Source organism: Lagenorhynchus albirostris, chromosome 12 (genome assembly GCF_949774975.1).
Source record: "Lagenorhynchus albirostris chromosome 12, mLagAlb1.1, whole genome shotgun sequence".
Classification (NCBI taxonomy): domain Eukaryota; kingdom Metazoa; phylum Chordata; class Mammalia; order Artiodactyla; family Delphinidae; genus Lagenorhynchus; species Lagenorhynchus albirostris.
Window position 1 is genome coordinate 59,861,127 of NC_083106.1, and position 17,931 is coordinate 59,879,057.

The 17,931-nt window shown below is 38.9% G+C and overlaps 1 protein-coding gene and 1 pseudogene across 7 annotated transcripts in view; one reads left to right on the plus strand and one right to left on the minus strand.

Moving 5' to 3' along the window:
* The window catches only part of KLHL32 (kelch like family member 32), a 186,377-nt gene that overhangs the window by 50,100 nt on the left and 118,346 nt on the right, over window positions 1–17,931 (minus strand). For all 7 annotated transcript variants that reach the window (XM_060167646.1, XM_060167644.1, XM_060167643.1 and 4 more), the window contains one exon: window positions 2,388–3,114. In XM_060167646.1, coding sequence (XP_060023629.1) covers window positions 2,388–3,114 — 727 coding nt within the window. The remainder of the gene's footprint in view (window positions 1–2,387; window positions 3,115–17,931) is intronic.
* Window positions 10,569–10,677, plus strand: LOC132530940 (U5 spliceosomal RNA; annotated as a pseudogene).

The following is a 17,931-nucleotide window of genomic DNA, read 5'->3' on the forward strand; positions in this document are numbered from 1 at the left end:
TATACCTGTCTTTTTTTTTTAAGGAGCCCATAGCAACCCCTCCCTATCCCTGGTTAGATTCACAATTGATTTATTGTAAGCTGAGCCTGAGGAAAGAGGCAGACGACTGAAGGTATTAGAAATGTCACTGGTGATTTCCTCTTCTTTCCAATTAAAGGTATTGTACTGTACACAGGGAAGTGAGTTTTTCATCTCAAGTACACAGTAGGGAGAAACAAACCTGAGAAAATTGTGATTGTTTTCATTAAGTATGGTTAACACAGGCAGCATATATTAGTGCAAAAGAAGAACAAAGAAAATGTATTTCCTTTCATAGTAGGGGAAAAACAAAGTGATATAGCAGTATGGACTGTAATAAGTTGATACCCTTAATACAATGGAAAAGGAAACATACAGACCCATATGGAAAGAGAAGTCAGCTTGATACCAGGTTGATAGATCTAGCCAGGCTAACATAAGTTTCAGTGCTTTCTTTAGGCCTCACTAAAGAAGGCATTAAGTAGTCGTATTTTGAAGTCTATGCAAGGGAAACTCCAGCACTTTTTTTAAAAGCTAGTTTTATAGCCCAAAAATAAAAGTAAGTAAGGAATAATTATTAAACTAATTATGAGAAACATATACAAAATTTAGAAAATGCAATGCAAAATTTAGGAGTGCAGTACCTTAGCAATATATGAAAACTAAATGAGTCAAAGGAAGGGATGTAAGTTGGAATAAAATATAAATTATACTGATTTCATAAATCCATCACTGTTTTGTTATCTAAATCAAGTACAGATCTGTTCCTTCTAATAGCAAGGATTTATTTGCAGCCAAGTTTAAGGTTTCTTCAACAAATCTAACAGGATACAGTCCTGGTGGCTTTTTTCTTAAATACTGAAATATATTCTTAAAGAAAAAGGAATAAGTCACCAGATAAATGAGGTCTTTATCTAAATATATCTACATATGCTAACATACACACTCATATCTAATGTGTATTTGGTATACAGGACCAGTAATTGTTGGATACACCTCATTTATCCTCTTTCTTGGTCCCAACCTTAACTTCATTCATTAATTATTGAGCACTTAAACCCAGACATGAGCTAGGTTTCTTCAATAAAAATCAGTGAATTGCCAATAATTGAGGCACTGCCCAGAGCAGCCAAGACTACAGCTGTATCCCTGGTTATTGAGGAGAGCAGAAGGAAACATGGGCAGAGTCCAGTGAATTTCCTTTAAGTGCAAGGGGGAATTTTGTCAGAGCAGATGTTAAACTAGAGAAGATTATTCAAGGAAGCTTAGAAGTCTTCATAAGTATACTTAAAAGTGATTGTTTCTTCTGAGTACAAACATCTCAAAGTTACTCTTGGTAATTAAGTTGTTTGATTTTTCTATTCCTCTTTGTCCTTCACATAGAAATGCAGCGAGATCCATCTGGGTCACAAAATGAGTATCCTCCAGCTGAGAGAAGATGCAACTTTCTTCCCTAATAGGCAAACCTTTCAAAGGAGGACATTTGAGGACTTTCCAATAATAGGATTGGAAACACAAGGTGATAATGTGATGTCAATAACACATGCCTCACAGGATCCTCTGTGCCAGTGAAAAGTCAGCTATGAGGGGTTGGAAGAAGCATGTGGGTGTGAGTGAAACAAGACTGGCAACGAGTAGATAACTGCTGAAGCTGGGTTATGGGCACATGGGATTCATTATACTAGTTTCTCTCCTTTTTTCATAATCAAAAGGCTTCAAACAAAACCAAAGACAAAAACAAGTAAACTAAAATAATCAGAACCCCCAAATAATCAGGAAGAATGGGAGAGTAAACAGGAGTAAAGGATTGGGATGGCATGAGTAACTACAATTCGCAGATAACAGAAAAACATTATTTTAGCCAATAACTTAAATCCCTTCCCTCAATGCACAGCATGGCTCCTACCTGGATCTATTCCCATTGCTTTACTCATCCAAATGGATTAACTGGGCTTTTACTTCGCCTGCCCTGTCTTTGAAAGACTGGCTCCTAGTCAGGCAGCCCAGGGTGAAAGGAAAAGCCAAGGACCTGGATAAACCACAAGGTGTGCAATACAGTCCATGAATATCAAAAACTGACAATCTAAACAATAGAAGGTTTGGTAGAAAAAGAGATGTGATTGGCCATTCATTTCCATCTTGAAATTTTACTCCACTCATCACTCAGAAAGCCACAGAAAGGTCAATTACTCCCCCATACACTGCTCTCTACAGAATGGTGCTCAATAAATGACTGTTAATTAGCTAAAACGGCACCCTTGGCCGAATCGTTCAGATACACGTGGCCACCACTACCAAAGCCCGACTTGTCAATTTATGCCACAGTGAAAGTGTTTTGTAATAAATCCAACGTATGAGGCATGTTCTACCTGATATCCAAAGAAGACCGTCAGCCACGTAGCCAGCGTGACAGGAGAGGGACCGGTCAAAGGGCTGGACGAAAGTCCACTTGTTCTTCTTGGGGCAATATCGCTCAACGGTCGGCAGAACCTGGCGCAGTTCATTTCTGCCCCCAGCTGCATAGAGGTACTCATCCATGGCTCCCAGAACGAAATGCTCCCGGCAGTTTTTCATGGGTGCTATCTCTGCCCAGGAATTACTGCGGGGGTCATAGCGACAGGCAGTCCTCACGGCACACGTCCGGCCGCTGGCGTGCTCGACTTCCCCTCCTGCTACAAACAGGAAGTCCCCCATGACTGCCACACAATGGTGGCTCCTTCCCACGGGCATGGGAGCCAGCTCACTCCAGTTGGCAATGGCAGCTATGAGGGCATTCTCCTGATCCACGGGATTGAAGTACCGAAGTTCCTTGACTCTACAGACCTCACGCTTCTTCCCACCGATGATGTACAGAGTATCTGACTGGAAGCGCGGTTTGGTCCTGCGAGTCTGCCACACGGGCTGTGCGTAGATGCTCTGGTGGTACTCCAGGGCCTCGTTGACAAGAGCTGTTGCGGTTTCACTTGCCTGGACGAGGGGGTGGGACAGGGCAACTGTATGGAGGGTGTCCACGTCCATCAGGCCAAAGCGGATGTACTGCAGGAGCTCATCCATGTACTGGTAATGGCAGCTGTGTTCCAGCCACCTCACAGCTAGCTGAAACAGAGGCAGGGAGGTGGAGAGAGCACGAAGGTAAGAAGAAGCCAAAGCAACGTGGCACAGAGGCCGGCTGCCATGTATTCCTTCAGACTCTTAATAACACTTTTATTTTTTCTTACGAACCATGGAACACTCAAACATTGTTACACCCAGTTGAGGGATTTTTTTTTTCCTTTCCGCATCAGCAGAGACACAAAAGAACTCAAAACACTGTTGGAGAGATTAGAACAATGTTAAGCAACACGGATAAGACTTAAAGGATCACTTGAGGTGAACAACAGTTACTTTTCAAAGAATGAGAATACGGTTGTGAAACAGCCTGTTCCCTTAGGTTTCATGCATAAGAGGCTTGGTTCGCCCCACCACCAGGATATGTCAACGGTGAGCCATGTCATCAGTTCAAGCAACATATGTCAACCTGTGAGTCAAGGTGCTGTATCAATATGAGTAATGTGAGAAAATATGTGATCATCTGAGACCACAGGATGCACTTGAGAGAAAATCAATACGACACTAGTAGCAAGATTTAGAAAGAAAAAGGACTTCTTTTCCCCCCTGCAACTTTTGTAGGTATATCAGGAAGCAAGAGAAGAAAAAGAAAGATTGCAATCTATCAATTTATTTTATTTTTTCTCAACTAGTTTTCATCTTGAAAACAGTTGTTGTTTGTATGTGTAAGATACGGGCAATTTGTTAGAGCCATTTTCCTACAAACAGGATACAGAGGAGATTATCTTTGTATTATGGACACAAGAGCAGAATGTAATCCTAAGCTTTTTGATTAGGTCTAGATTTCTTTCAAGAAGGAAAGGGGTAAGAACTGTCGGCTATAGACAAATAGAATTTCTTAAAACTAAAGCAGGTGCATTAAGTCATAAATAACAAAATTGAATAGTAGTTTAGAAAATAATATCAACAAAAATCCAATTCATGTTATGGAGCACCTGAAGTAATTTAATTAATTGACTTCAGTTTGGCAAAGCTTTCCACACATCAGCATAGAGAGGTATATCTAATATCTCCAGTCAACGTATTTGATAGAATTTCTTCTTAGCAGTACCTATATTAAACTAGATCTCCTAAGCAATATAAATGTGGACCTGAAGCAATTAGCATAAAAAAAGTAAAGAAAATACTGAATAATTCTGCTGTGTTTTACTTGCTTTCTGACCAGTGGAATTGGGGTTCTGGGCTTCCTTTTTCAGCTGATTCATCGCACTGGGAAAAATGTCTACGGAGAAGACAGGAAGAAATGTAGTGCCCTCAGACCATTACTCCTTGACAAACGTGAGCTGGGTTTTCATCCTTGTGAAAAGGATCACTAAACCGTCTGAAGCATTAGATGATTTCAGGCTTTCAGAGTTTCTATATCCATTTGACAAATGGCTCTAAAAGGCAAGGCATATTTTGGGCATGTCTTTTTAGTTTTCCAGATGAAGAGAATGTAGCAAGTGAATTTGCTTCCAATATATACTGAATTGCATCTCTGAATGAATAATGAGTGAAGAGAAATGGAAAAAGAATGTCACTGGTTACCAGGTAGCCTATGGATGCCACGGAGGCAGACACAATGTAGGGCAGATGAGTGACACTCTATGGCTGTTTTTCTAGAAACTAGTATTTTTTATTTAAATAAGATACTAACCTGATGAAAAAAAAATTACCTGTGTATGGTAACACAGTAATAATCAAAGATAGTGCAGAAGAAAAATGTCACTCATCAATCACCAAGTCTCTGCTGGAAGTGGAGAGTTTTCCCACAGGCAACATCCTGGTTTTTCTCCACCCTAATTTTAGAAGTTTCAAGAGATGGGTTCCAATTAGAATTCTACAACTTAATAAATGATTTTCCATTCTTTGCCCATAGAGCTTTCAAAAGTTTTCAGGGATAAAGTCATCCCACTCAAGGTTACTCCTTATGCACAAGGTAAAATTTTCTGAAACTTAATCTTTCATATTGCTCCTAATTTGAGTAATTCCAGATGGTACTGCTTTGTTTTGTAACGAATGTCTTAGCATCCTGATATCCTAATGTTTCTGCATCTTGCATATGGATACTACAGGAAAACAACACTGGAGAAAGAGCAAATAAACATTCATGTCTCTATAGCCTCTTTTTATAGCACAGTGCTGCCCATTTAATTACTTTTCTCCTTCCTCATAAATCAGTTCTTCCTATGCCCTAATCAATCTTCTAGCCCATCTCTTAACACTCTCTGATTTACCTTTATCTTTCTAGCAAACAGTGTCACTTACTGTATGAAAGGTATACAAGCCACAACTAGACTCTGCCTCTAAGAAAATTTCTAAGGAATCAAACTAGCAGTGGAACAGTGACCACTGTGACCTATCTCTGATTCATTTCTGGCTTTCTGTCTACTTATCACCCCTTACGGCACAATATCATGATGGTTTCCATATTCAATTTCCCCAAATACTATGTATTACAAACTACTTTGTGAACATACATTTAATTTGCACTTTCTGGGATAATGTTTATCTTATTTATCGCCAGTATGTCTAACTTCTCACATTTTTCATATAATTTTCACACATTTATTATTTATAAATATTTTCAGACTACACAAGTCATTCATACTTGTTGGGTTTATCTTTTCTCCAGATCAAAGGTAAATATAATTTACAATTCTGCCAACTTTGAACCAATCTCACCTGGATATAGTGTTATTTACAGATTTAAATCCAGTGCTTCTCAAACCTAACGTGCATGAATTACCTGGTATTTCTGGGCAAAATGCAGATTTTGATTCAATAGGGAGGGGGAGGAGGACAGCAAGCCTGCATTTCTAACGTCTCCCAGGTGATGCATAAGCTGCTAGTCCATGGACCACGTTTTGAGTAGGAAGGTTTTAGACAGATTCCCATTTATGAGACTGTAAATTGCTGCTTTACAAGAGTAAACGAAGTCTGCTGTTTCAAATTTTAAAAGGCTTAAATTAAATGAAGTTTAAGTAGGATGCTTTAGTAAAGATATAGGGCATGTGTAGCTAATACCATAGGTAAGACAGCATATTTCCTTTGTAGTAAGATATGGGTAAGCTCTTACTATGGGTAAGACAGCATTTTTTTTTTTTTTTTTTTTTTTTTTTGCGGTACGTGGGCCTCTCACTGTTGTGGCCTTCCCGTTGCGGAGCACAGGCTCCGGACGCGCAGGCTCAGCGGCCACGGCTCACGGGCCCAGCTACTCCGCGGCACGTGGGATCTTCCCGGACCAGGGCACGAACCCGTGTCTCCTGCATCGGCAGGCGGACTCTCAACCACTGCGCCACCAGGGAAGCCCAGACAGCATATTTTGAGACCTTGACTCTATAAATCCATGGCTGATTCTGATAGCATAAAAGCAAGTCATATAAAAACTCTGAAGTTTTGCTTCTGCAATAATACATTAACAAAAGTAAAAGTGTTACTGTACTCAGTTTTTACTTTGGTGAAAATATAAAAGAGAAAAATCACTGAAATCATGGATAACTCTTACTTATCCAAATAATGGAAGAAATGTCACAGAAAATCCAAAGCAATGGGCTACCTCAAAAACACTTCTACACCGTGAACCTCTCCAGAGCACTATTCATTGCCATGCTGAATTAAGGGCAAGGTGGTAGAGGCAACCCTGGAGCCCATTTTAAGAGGTTTAGAAACTACAATAAACAGAAGACTGATTCATCATCAGGGCATCATGGAACACAAAGACCACAGCTAGCTTTTTGGGGGCTTAATGTTTGAAACTGTTTATTCTGGGAACTTTTGGCTTTTAATGATACTACACTTAGAAAGCATAGCCCAGGGAAGGCTAATATCCTATTCTATCTTACTTATTCTGGCACACTGACATCCCCATCACCCTAAACTCTAGAACATTTTAAGTCAGTGTGGGGGTGGAATGGAGCATATAGTGAACGTTTTTGGCGGTTTTTTTTGCGGTACGCGGGCCTCTCACTGCTGTGGCCCCTCCCGTTGCGGAGCACAGGCTCCGGACGCGCGGGCTCAGCGGCCACGGCTCACGGGCCCAGCCGCTCCGCGGCATGTGGGATCCTCCCGGACCGGGGCACGAACCCGCGTCCCCTGCATCGGCAGGCGGACTCTCAACCACTGCGCCGCCAGGAAAGCCCTATAGTGAAAGTTTTATCTCAGACTCTTTAGGTAACAAAGCCAGCAACAGTGGAAAAGAAATCAAGCATTCAGTTTGGGAGGGCAGATCAAAGAGTACTTAGGAAACAGGGCAATTAGGCAAGATGCTTCCTAAACCATCTGAAACACAGGGACTGTCATCTCCAAAGACTACAGGAGATCTCCCAAGCACCCTACCTAACCCAGTCTAGTACATCTTACCCTGATGGAGAATTGTGCCTTCCTAAAAGGAGCACTGGCTACAGCTTATTCCAACATCAACTCATCTCATCCTCAGGTTCTTGATAAGAACAGTGTCTGGCACGTAGTAGGCTAAACATAATTGTTGCAGAATGGAAAATCCTTTATAACTATTCTTAGGCTATTTGTCATATTTCTCTTGAACCAACAACATCAGTTCCTTAATATATTTATTTATCTATCTATCACAGTCTTCAATTTCCTATTTTATCATCTCATCTTTGTGGCTTTCCTATAAAGCCCTTATAAGCTCACAAAACTCCCCACGGCAGCATGCAATGTACTGGACTTACTTATATAAGGCCCTTGTTTTACTCCCTCCATAACTGGTGCTGGTCACCTCTATTTGACATTCTTGGCAATTCAATGAACATAGTAATCTGTTAATCCCTCAAATATAAAGTATTAGGGCAAGAAGAAACTTTAGAGTACTTCTGGTTCAAGCTTCCCAATTTTACTAGTAGAAATAAAATCCAGACAAGCTATTTGACTTACTGCAAGTCATGTAGCTGATTAATGGAAAAGCTGGAACCAGAAATCCAGTTTTTAAGTTATATAATGTGTTCTTCTATTATATCATATCATTATTATATTATATCATTATAACATCAATAATTATTTTAAGGTAGAATCCAAGCACTCAAAACCAAATGCACTCAAAACCAAACTTAATGTCCATATTGTCCATTTTCTAAATTAGAAAACTAAAGTCTGATTTTTTAAAATGTATACTTTGCTTCTAGATAGGTGACAATATTTTTCAATGAGTTTCATTTATGGATTACTTTTGCAGAAAAACCATGCATTTAATTGTACGGATTAAAGAGTTTGTAAGTAAAGAATAAGTCTTTAGGGGAAAGGGCTTCCTTTGAGTATTGAATTATTGTTTCACTTTTTATTGGAATATGTATTTTAACTCTAGGTTATTCCTTGTTAACTAAACCTGGCTCAAAAATATATGGACCGTGATGAAGAGTGGCCCCTGCTCGCTGCAACTAGAGAAAGACCTCGCACAGAAACGAAGACCCAACACAGCCAAAAATAAATAAATAATAAAGAAATAAAAATTAAAAAAATATATATATATATGGAAAATAATCTCTTCCTTTTAGTGTTCTCAGTGTATCCCCACTGATTGCTATTCTGTGAATAGAATATATAATACTAAATATAAAAGTATATAATTTTAAATTATGCAAAATTTTCTCTAATTCAATTAAAATATATAATCTGCTCATATGTATTTCAGAAATATGTCAATTATATGAACGAATGTTACATTACTAACATTATAAGCCCTCAAGTTATGATCCAAATTCCTCTACTGTTCTTGCTCAAACACACCCAGATAGAAGCTACTGCTTTAAAATCTACCTCTGCTTATGTATGTCCATACGTCTGTGTACTAGGGTGACCCCGAAGCAATGCCAAAACAATAAGAAATTTTACACTCACATATTTCCTGGAAAATATATGAATTATGAAGTCATCTCAAATCCAAGAATACACATTAATGCACTCTTCCATAAAACTGCCTTTATATCTTGCAAACATATATTAAAAATGCCCTTCACAAAAGCAGTTCTCATCAGATGAGTGATCAAATGTCTTTAACTAACGCTGACAAAAGATAAAGCTCTTACAACACTGTTGAAAAGCAGTAACTATTTCTTTCTCTTGGTTCACAAGAATTCTTTTTCACTGAAGAGGATATTCTCATCACAGAATTCCTCAGCCAGAGCTGAATGAGCAAGAACCGGTATTTTTGCCCCCAGTCTGATTCTGCCCCCTTGGCCCGGGGCAGCTATAATTATTCTCCTATTTTAAAACCTGGTTGCAGACAGCTTTGCTGAAGGGGCAAACTGAGCCCCGCCTTTTGCAGGAGCCCATGCTGTGAAGGCACAAGTGTCTATATCCTTGCCAGTCCTGTCATCCCACTAAAATAAGCCAGGGCACCAGTCTCCCCTCAGTGCCCAAAAGGCAGCACAAATTCCACGGTTTTGCAAATTCAGAAAGGAACAAAGGAAGGGCACAGGAACAAATATGCAACCACCTGGCATTCCTGAAGCTCCACCAAAGAGCCTGGGATGTTAAAGAGCACTTGGGCAACAAAGACTGGGGAGCCATGAGCGAAAGCGTTAATAGAATGAATACAATGCACAGACAGAATTTTTCCTTTCCAAACAGAGGATCAAGGATGCTCACCATCTTCTAATCCATGTCCCCAAAGGGAAGTTGCACTGACTATTATATATTGCATTCAAGTACACTATCTCGTATATTATTTTATAATGCCTTAAATTCAAATAAACGTAAACATAAAACTTTAGCAAGATACCCTTTTAATATTATAAAGTTTCTTTAGATGATAAATGTGGAAAGTTTCCCTCCTGTATGTGAACAGGTGTTGAGACTTGCCATGTTAAACTACTGATACATAGAATCTCATTTCTTTAACATGAGTCATGTTAAAGCTCTAAATAGTGACATATTAAACCAGAATAATGACTGACATAGAGAGGAAAGTTCATATTAATAAATAAGTGCACAAAATTTTATAGCCCTGTTCTCTTCTTTGAGATCAAATGAAAGATTTCTGTTCAAAAAGGCAACATTCCTATCTAAAGACACCAGAAACTAGGAACATAAGATCAGGGTATGTTGCTCTACCAGAACAGTGAAAACGGTACAATGGAGGAATATTAAAAATTATAACAGTGCTCACTTGAGTGCTGTAATTAGAACTGTGTCAACACTTTGCTTGTAAAACAGATTTTTCAAAGGAGGTTGTACATTAACCATTATAGCTGACTACAAACTTATAAAAGACACAAAGGCTATTTTTTCCTCTAAGAAATATATTTCAATAGAAGCAAATCTGATGTGGTCCCAGGTTCATATACTGTCAGAAAAAAAAACCTGACAGATTTTAAAAAGAATATTCAGCTTAGTAGATATGATAATAACACATATTCTTTCATTGTTCATTTAAAATTTTATGAAGCTGGAAGACTGACAAATGCTCTTATTTTCACCTTTAGCAAAAAATTTGTGCTTTGATAATACTCTGGTTTCTCTTCAGATTGTATAAATCTTTTACCTTTTACTAAAGATTTCCGTGGAAAAGAACACTTATGAGGGGTTTTTTCAAGGGTTTAAAAAAAAAAACATGATGTATACAACTTACCCTCAAATGGCTCAGGAAAAAAAAAGCACACATGTGTGCGTGCGCTCTCTCTCTCTCTCTCTCTCTGTTTAGATATCTATTCTGCTATTACATATATCTACAGATATTTATAGATAGATATCTAGATAGTGAGACAGAGACAGAACGTATGATAAAGCAAACGAAGTAATTTACTTAAGAAATGAGCAAATCATATGGGTGTTCTTTACTATTCTTATTCTTGCAACTTTTCTATAAGTTTGAAATTATTTTTAAATAGAAAATTGAAAGAACAAAAAAGTGCTGATAACCATCTTTAATACATTTTTTTTTTCAAAAAAGTACATACTGCCAAGCATCAAAAGCAGGAGTCCTCGCAACCAAGGATGTCTCTTTCCCGTAGACAGCGATAAACACATAGGAGTGGAGGAATCACAAGGAAACGTGTTCTGAGGCATGCCACATTTAAGTTCCAGGTATTTGTGAGGACAAATACAAGTGACCTGAGTTGGTTCAGTCTTATAACACAAGGCGATTTTTTAAAAGGTAAATTGTGTGTCAAGATGAAGAGAAAACAAAGATAGGAAAAGAGATGAGGTTAGTATACCGTGATGCCTTTTCCACCTCGAGAATTGGCCCCCAATTTGAGCTGATCTTTGAAAAGTCAATACAAAGAACAGCAAGAGTATGTAGCCGACACTGGACCAGTCATTTGGCTTCTCATCTGTAAAACAAGTGAGTTGATGAGAGAGTCTCTTTTATCTCTAGTATGTATGTCACTTACAGATCCACCAAAAAGAAATATTTTAAAGTAGAATCCTCATATACACACTACTATATATAAAATAGATAACCAACAAGGACCTACTGTATAGCATAGGGAACTATACTCAATATTTTATAATAACGTGTAAGGAAAAAGAATCTGAAAAAGAATATATATATATGTATGTATGTATAACTGAATCACTTTGCTGTACGCCTGAAACCAACAAAACACTGTAAATCAACTATACCTAAAAATAATAATAATAAAATTTTTAAATTAAAAGTTTGAAAACTTAAAAAAAAACCCATAAAGTAGAATCCTCCAACATTCCTACAGGTGGGAGAGACAATAAAAATTAATCACTGTGGGTCTTCCCTAGTGGTGCAGTGGTTGAGAATCTTTCTGCCAGTGCAGGGGACACAGGTTCGAGCCCTGGTCTGGGAAGATCCCACATGTCGCGGAGCAACTGGGCCCATGAGCCACAGCTACTGAGCCTGCGCATCTAGAGCCTGTCCTCCGCAACGAGAGGCCACGATAGTGAGAGGCCCGCGCACCGCGACGAAGAGTGGCCCCCACTCGCCACAACTAGAGAAAGCCCTCGCACAGAAACGAAGACCCAACACAGCCAAAAATAAATAAATAAATTTTAAAAAAAATTAATCACTGTGTCTAGTATCAAGTCACAGATTTCTATAGCACAAATAGTTTTTATAAATCTCTTTTCAGAAAAACTAAGTGATGGTTTTTTTGTCTGTAATTCTGAACTCAACAGAAATACACACACACGTGTGTGGCATGTGAAAGTGCATGTGTACACAGGCTCACATAAAAATAAAATAATCTCAGCCAAAGAACACACATTTCAAGTTTGTAAGTGATTGCTTCAAGGTACTATTTATTTAAAATCCCAGAATGTGGTTTTATTTAGAAATGAAAATATTTAGTAAACTATTCACATGAAATTTTACCTCAAGACAGTCTTTAAATACACCACCCCCATATCTGGAAAATACAAAGCTTTTTATATAGGAAGAATGTCCGACAGGACAAGAAAAACAATTAACGTCACCTATGCCAAAGATGCTGCAGGGAAAATGGAACCTATTCCTGGTCTCCTCACACTTGAGCAAAATACAGGAACAATTAGAAATAGCTTCCTATACTTGCCTTCAGTGGTCTCTGAACCAAAAGATAATACTCATTCATCTAATCATTGACAGCATCAGAGTATCATTTGAGGCTAGACTGATGGGTGAGAGTTCTAAGTAAGATATTAGTGATGCATATTTATTTATGACGACTTTCTGGGTATAAAAGGTAATGTGGTCAGTGAAATATTAAGCTTATATTGTCAGAACAACACCGGAAAATCAGAGAAAACCAATTTGGTCAATAGAAGAAAACCCTGCTGTATCCCATTGGCAACAGGGAGTAGAAGTGACCCTAGCTGGGTCACACCATGTCACGTTATTTTCCAGCTACTGCATGCATTGAGGATGCTTTATCAGGGTGAAGTCAACTGAAAGGACAGGGAAATCCTGATGCTTTTTTCTACCGCTAATTGGTACATGCCCATAGATGTGCATATGACACAATGAAAAGGAGACAAGACTTGATGTCAAAAGACCTGTTTCTGCAACTTAACACATTTGAGCATTTATGAAAAACACAAATATACTGAGGCTCAGTTTCATCACCTGTAAAACAAAGATGATGTTGTTTACATCATAGGGTCAACATAGGGTTGAATGAGATAACATGTGAAAGTGCTTGATAAACTATGACATTTAGACAATAAACAGAATTAATATGATGCAATGCACCACCAAGAGATGGAGCTAATCCTCAACTCAACTCTCCTTCTGAATTCATGATAAAGCCAGCACAGACAATTCTTATACAACACAATATTGCACAATATTGACACAAATTTTGAGAGATCTCTGTAGTTGATAAGGAATTTGCTACACAGTATTAAACACTTCACATGCTATAAACTGATAATAAAAGCATGGCAGATAATCTGTTGCAGATTAAAAACTAGCCCTTATGATAAGCCTATTTCCACACCAATAAATTCAGTAATTCTAACCCAGTTATTAAAGGTGTGTGGCCTTGTTAAACCCCAGTCAGAGAAACATGAATGAATGAAAAGAGAGACACAGACATAAACCTACTTGTCTCTGTATAACACTCAGTATACATTCACTTTCTTTACTTGGCTTGAGTGTCCCATTAAAAATATTCGAATTCATGTCCATCAGTTCCCTCAAATCTCAACTCAGTTAACTTAGTGGCAAGGAAAAATATGTATAAACTAAGCTATCTGGCTTGAAAAAACTAAAATAACAATTGATTGAGTTGATTACTTTCTTCCTGTTTTGTTGCTCTGGGGTAAATGATATAATCACGAACCTTTTCTTTTAGTTTTTTCATTCATCCACCCCTCAATTTCTTACTGAGTGCCCAATATCTGCCAGGAACTTACTTGGTGAGAAAGAAGATCCTCATTGGTACACATATATACAGTCTTCTTGCCATTCACTTTCAAGCTCTGTTAACACCATAAATGTCAAGCCTTACTCTTAACCTCAAGTGTCTTAACATATCCCTGTAAAATATACCCAGGGAGTATGAAATTAGGGGAAGAAAAATCTTACAATTTTGGAAGGTTCAGTCTATTGTAGGCAGATTTTCAGACACAAGCAAAAACCATCTTTTTATGTTGCCATTTCCCTCATGGGTGTTTTAAATATTGCTGGTACATTTTTAAACTTTATAGTTTTTTTAAAAGCTGTTTAATTTGTAAACATGCCCTGGAGCATCCTGGGGGCATCAAGCCTTTGAATATTTCTTTATAAACTGATTTAATAATAATGAACCAATTACAGGTTCACTGGCACATACACTCCCCACCTGAAATGAAACCTTTAATGACCAAAAGGAGCTCACAGGCTCAAGCAGCTGCCCCAGCTCACAGATACAGAGATAGTCAAATCCCTCAAACAAGTGGTACTGTGATGAATTTAGATGTTCAGGAAGTACCTATGCAGCCTCCGAGTAAAAAGAAAAGAATCCTCAAAGGTCACTTTAAACGTTAATTTTGGGCTACAGAGTACAGTAATTGGAGTAGGGAACCCAGTACCTGAAGCCCATGACTAAACACGGTCAGAGGCCAGACTCTATTATCAAGGGGATGGAGCTGGTGGGCTGCGGTGCCAGGGCCTACAGCCTCGGTGAGTTGCAAAGAACACACATAAATGCCATGCCAACCACTGACCTCCTTCATTATGTGAATTTCACCCTGCCTACTGATGCCTGAAAAGAATACTTCACACTGCATTCTCCAACTTCATTTTATCACTGTATAAGTAAGTGGGTAATGCTGAATCCTCTATTCACACCTTGAAGCACCTTTGAGTATAATATACAAGTGATACTTCTGTCAAAGAAGATACATTTTTTTTAGCACAATGATGACATATTTTTGAGTGGGGGAAGTGGCTTACAGAGCCAATTTATGATAGTCGTGTACAGAAAATGGGTATGTGGGCAGACGGGCCCAGTGCAGGAGAACCAGTGGCTTGACAATCTCAGAAGACCTGTGAGCGGAGAAGGGGCTGCAATGGGTGAGGGAAGGAGTACTAGAAGGTAGTAGCCGTTCCAAAGGTTGTCTGGTGAGGAGGTGTGTATCTCAGTCCCAGGGCCAGCCACCCAGAAGGAAATCTGTGGGAATTATGAGAAATCACAGATCCAAGACATCTTCATAAGGTTAGGAGGAACAATGTGTTGGAACCTTGAAGGCAGAGACAGAAGGGTTGAAGAGGAAAGAGAAACTGGGTCCAATGACTGCCAGCCCTGCAAGCAGAGGAAATGCCAGCCCAGGCCGGGAGATGAGGTGTGAGACACTCTGAGGACCCTCTGAAGGGGGACATCACTGCTGAGGGGATGCAGTTTCAGTGAACGGAGTCAGCGTGAGAGCACAGTTCTGGGAATGTGGTGGAGAGCTTATGAGGACATAGGGAAAGTCCTTGGTTTTGGGATATCAGTTTTCCACAACAGGTAAAGAGTTCAACAGGTTGGGGGAAGGCAGAAACCCAGTCAGGCTTGGACCAAAAACAGTTTGAAAGAATGAATTATACTTCACGAAGAAATTCTTTGCGTCTCATTAATTTGTAAACATAGTGAATCTAAAAATAAAATATAGATACCACTGTGACAAGTCACACTATTTTTTAAATACCAAAAAACTCTCTCTTGATTGACTGATACATTTCTCCCCATTTAACTTTTTACTCCCCATTGCTGGAATAAAAACAAGACATAACTAATCAGTAATTTTACTAAGCACCCCTGAGGGTGATTTTATGCATGCTATCCAGAAAACTAAACAAAAATAACCATTTGTGGTCTAGTGCAGTGAAGAATCTGGTGAGACTATATATATATATATATATATATATATATATATATATATATATATGCATATATATATGCACAATCCTACTCTCATATCTTTTAAAATATTTTAAACAGCACTGTTGCTTAAATAAGGGCTGCATTAAAATAGTAACTAGGGGCTTCCCTGGTGGCGTAGTGGTTGAGAGTCTGCCTGCCGATGCAGGGGACACGGGTCTGTGCCCCGGTTCGGGAAGATCCCACATGCCACGGAGCGGCTGGGCCCGTGAGCCATGGCCACTGAGCCTGCGTGTCTGGAGCCTGTGCTCCGCAACGAGAGAGGCCACAACAGTGAGAGGCCCGCGTACTGCAGGAAAAAAACAAAAAAACAGTAACTGGATTCAATGACAATTCATTTTTTGAGCCTCTTCACGTGAGACTGAATTATCGCTTAATGACTCTCTTTACCATTCAAAAATGAATAGCTTTTTTTTTAAAGCAAGAAATAGTGTGAAAATAGAACACTTGAAATAAAATTATAATCATTATGATACTGTCACTTTAACATCTATAGACTTAATTGTTTTACAATTGACATGTGAGAAAAAACGTCCAAGGCTAGATAGAAATATGCTGCTGAATGTTCACTGGGGGAAAAAAACCTGAAGACAACACAAATGAAAAAGCAGAACAATGATTCTGGCTCTTAGGTGCCTAATCTAGGAGACCACTATGCACAGCTTGGAGACAGAACTAAAGGTTTCCTTTATTTTTCTTTTTAAAAGGTATGCATAAAAGAAGATTGTAATGAGCTACACATTGTAAAGACCAGCACTATTAGGTGCCTGCATCTTTTTTACCCTACGCTTCAAAAGGCAACAAGATTAGGCGCTGGGATTATACAAATTGAAATTTGCAACTTTTAATAACCTTCATACTCCTGCAGACAAATATCTGTCTCCCTGGCTCAACCCCTCCCCCATGCTTCCCAAGAAGGGAAAAGGAGTCAGATGTTGCCCTTGGAAACAAGAATTCATCAAACTATTCTGAGACATGCTGCTGAGAGAAACATAAGGAGAATGGAACCTTCAGTTCCATATATGCGCCCATTCTGAATTTACTAGCTTTGCTGGTTGGTGTAAGAAACAGGGCAGAACAACTGAGGGAGCTGCTGCATTAGCAAACTGGACAAAGTATCCCTGTCGTTTATACTTCCCCACTGCACAACCGGGATGGAAACATTTGCTCTATTGGAAGGCAGTGATAAGGATGGATTTTTAAAGTTTCCATTTTTAAGTGAAAATGAAAGAAAAATGCTCTTCTAGATGTGTTGTGCCTTTGAGCTCCATTTGAAAAAAGAAAAAAAAAAAGGCAGAGAAAGCTGCTGTGAAGGTCACCGAGTGAAAGAACTTCCTCAGGGCACAGAATAAATTAAATCCCAAGGAAAAAATAAAATGTGATTTCCAGGGTGTGAGGCACAAACTCCAAATGACAATGATTGACAGCCAAACTATATCCGTGCAATATCCAAGACTGCACGTTCTCATTTACCTCAGTGTAGCCAGCAAGCGCCCATTAAACATCCGTCTGATGCCCAAATTAACCTTCTTGGCAAACTGAAAGAGGCACAAACTATCATAATCAACCTTTCATTATCACAGCAGCCTCTAGTTAAAGGGTCAGAATAATTGTGCCATCAGAGCCTTGATTGTTTTCAATCAACAGACGGCTGGAGTGACAGCTCGGTGATGGAGGGGTCTGATGAAACCGCACCAGGCCTAATCAGAGCAGATGAAAGGAAGGCATGATTGGTGCAAATGCACAGTCGTGCCTCTCCTTTTCATTTACAATCTGAAATTACTCTTAAATTTGTGGGGCTTTTTTTTTTCCCTCCCTTATGAGTACCACTGAAAGAATGTTTGACTTATTATGAGTTCTGACAGTGCAGAGTTATAAAACACAGGTAGAGTTATCAGCTGAGGCTTTAAGTGGGTATTCAGCATAATTCTAACAAATTCACTCTTGAAAAGCACAAAATGACTGAAAAGGCTTCCAATGACCTAACCTCTCAGTGCTGTTTGATTAACAGACC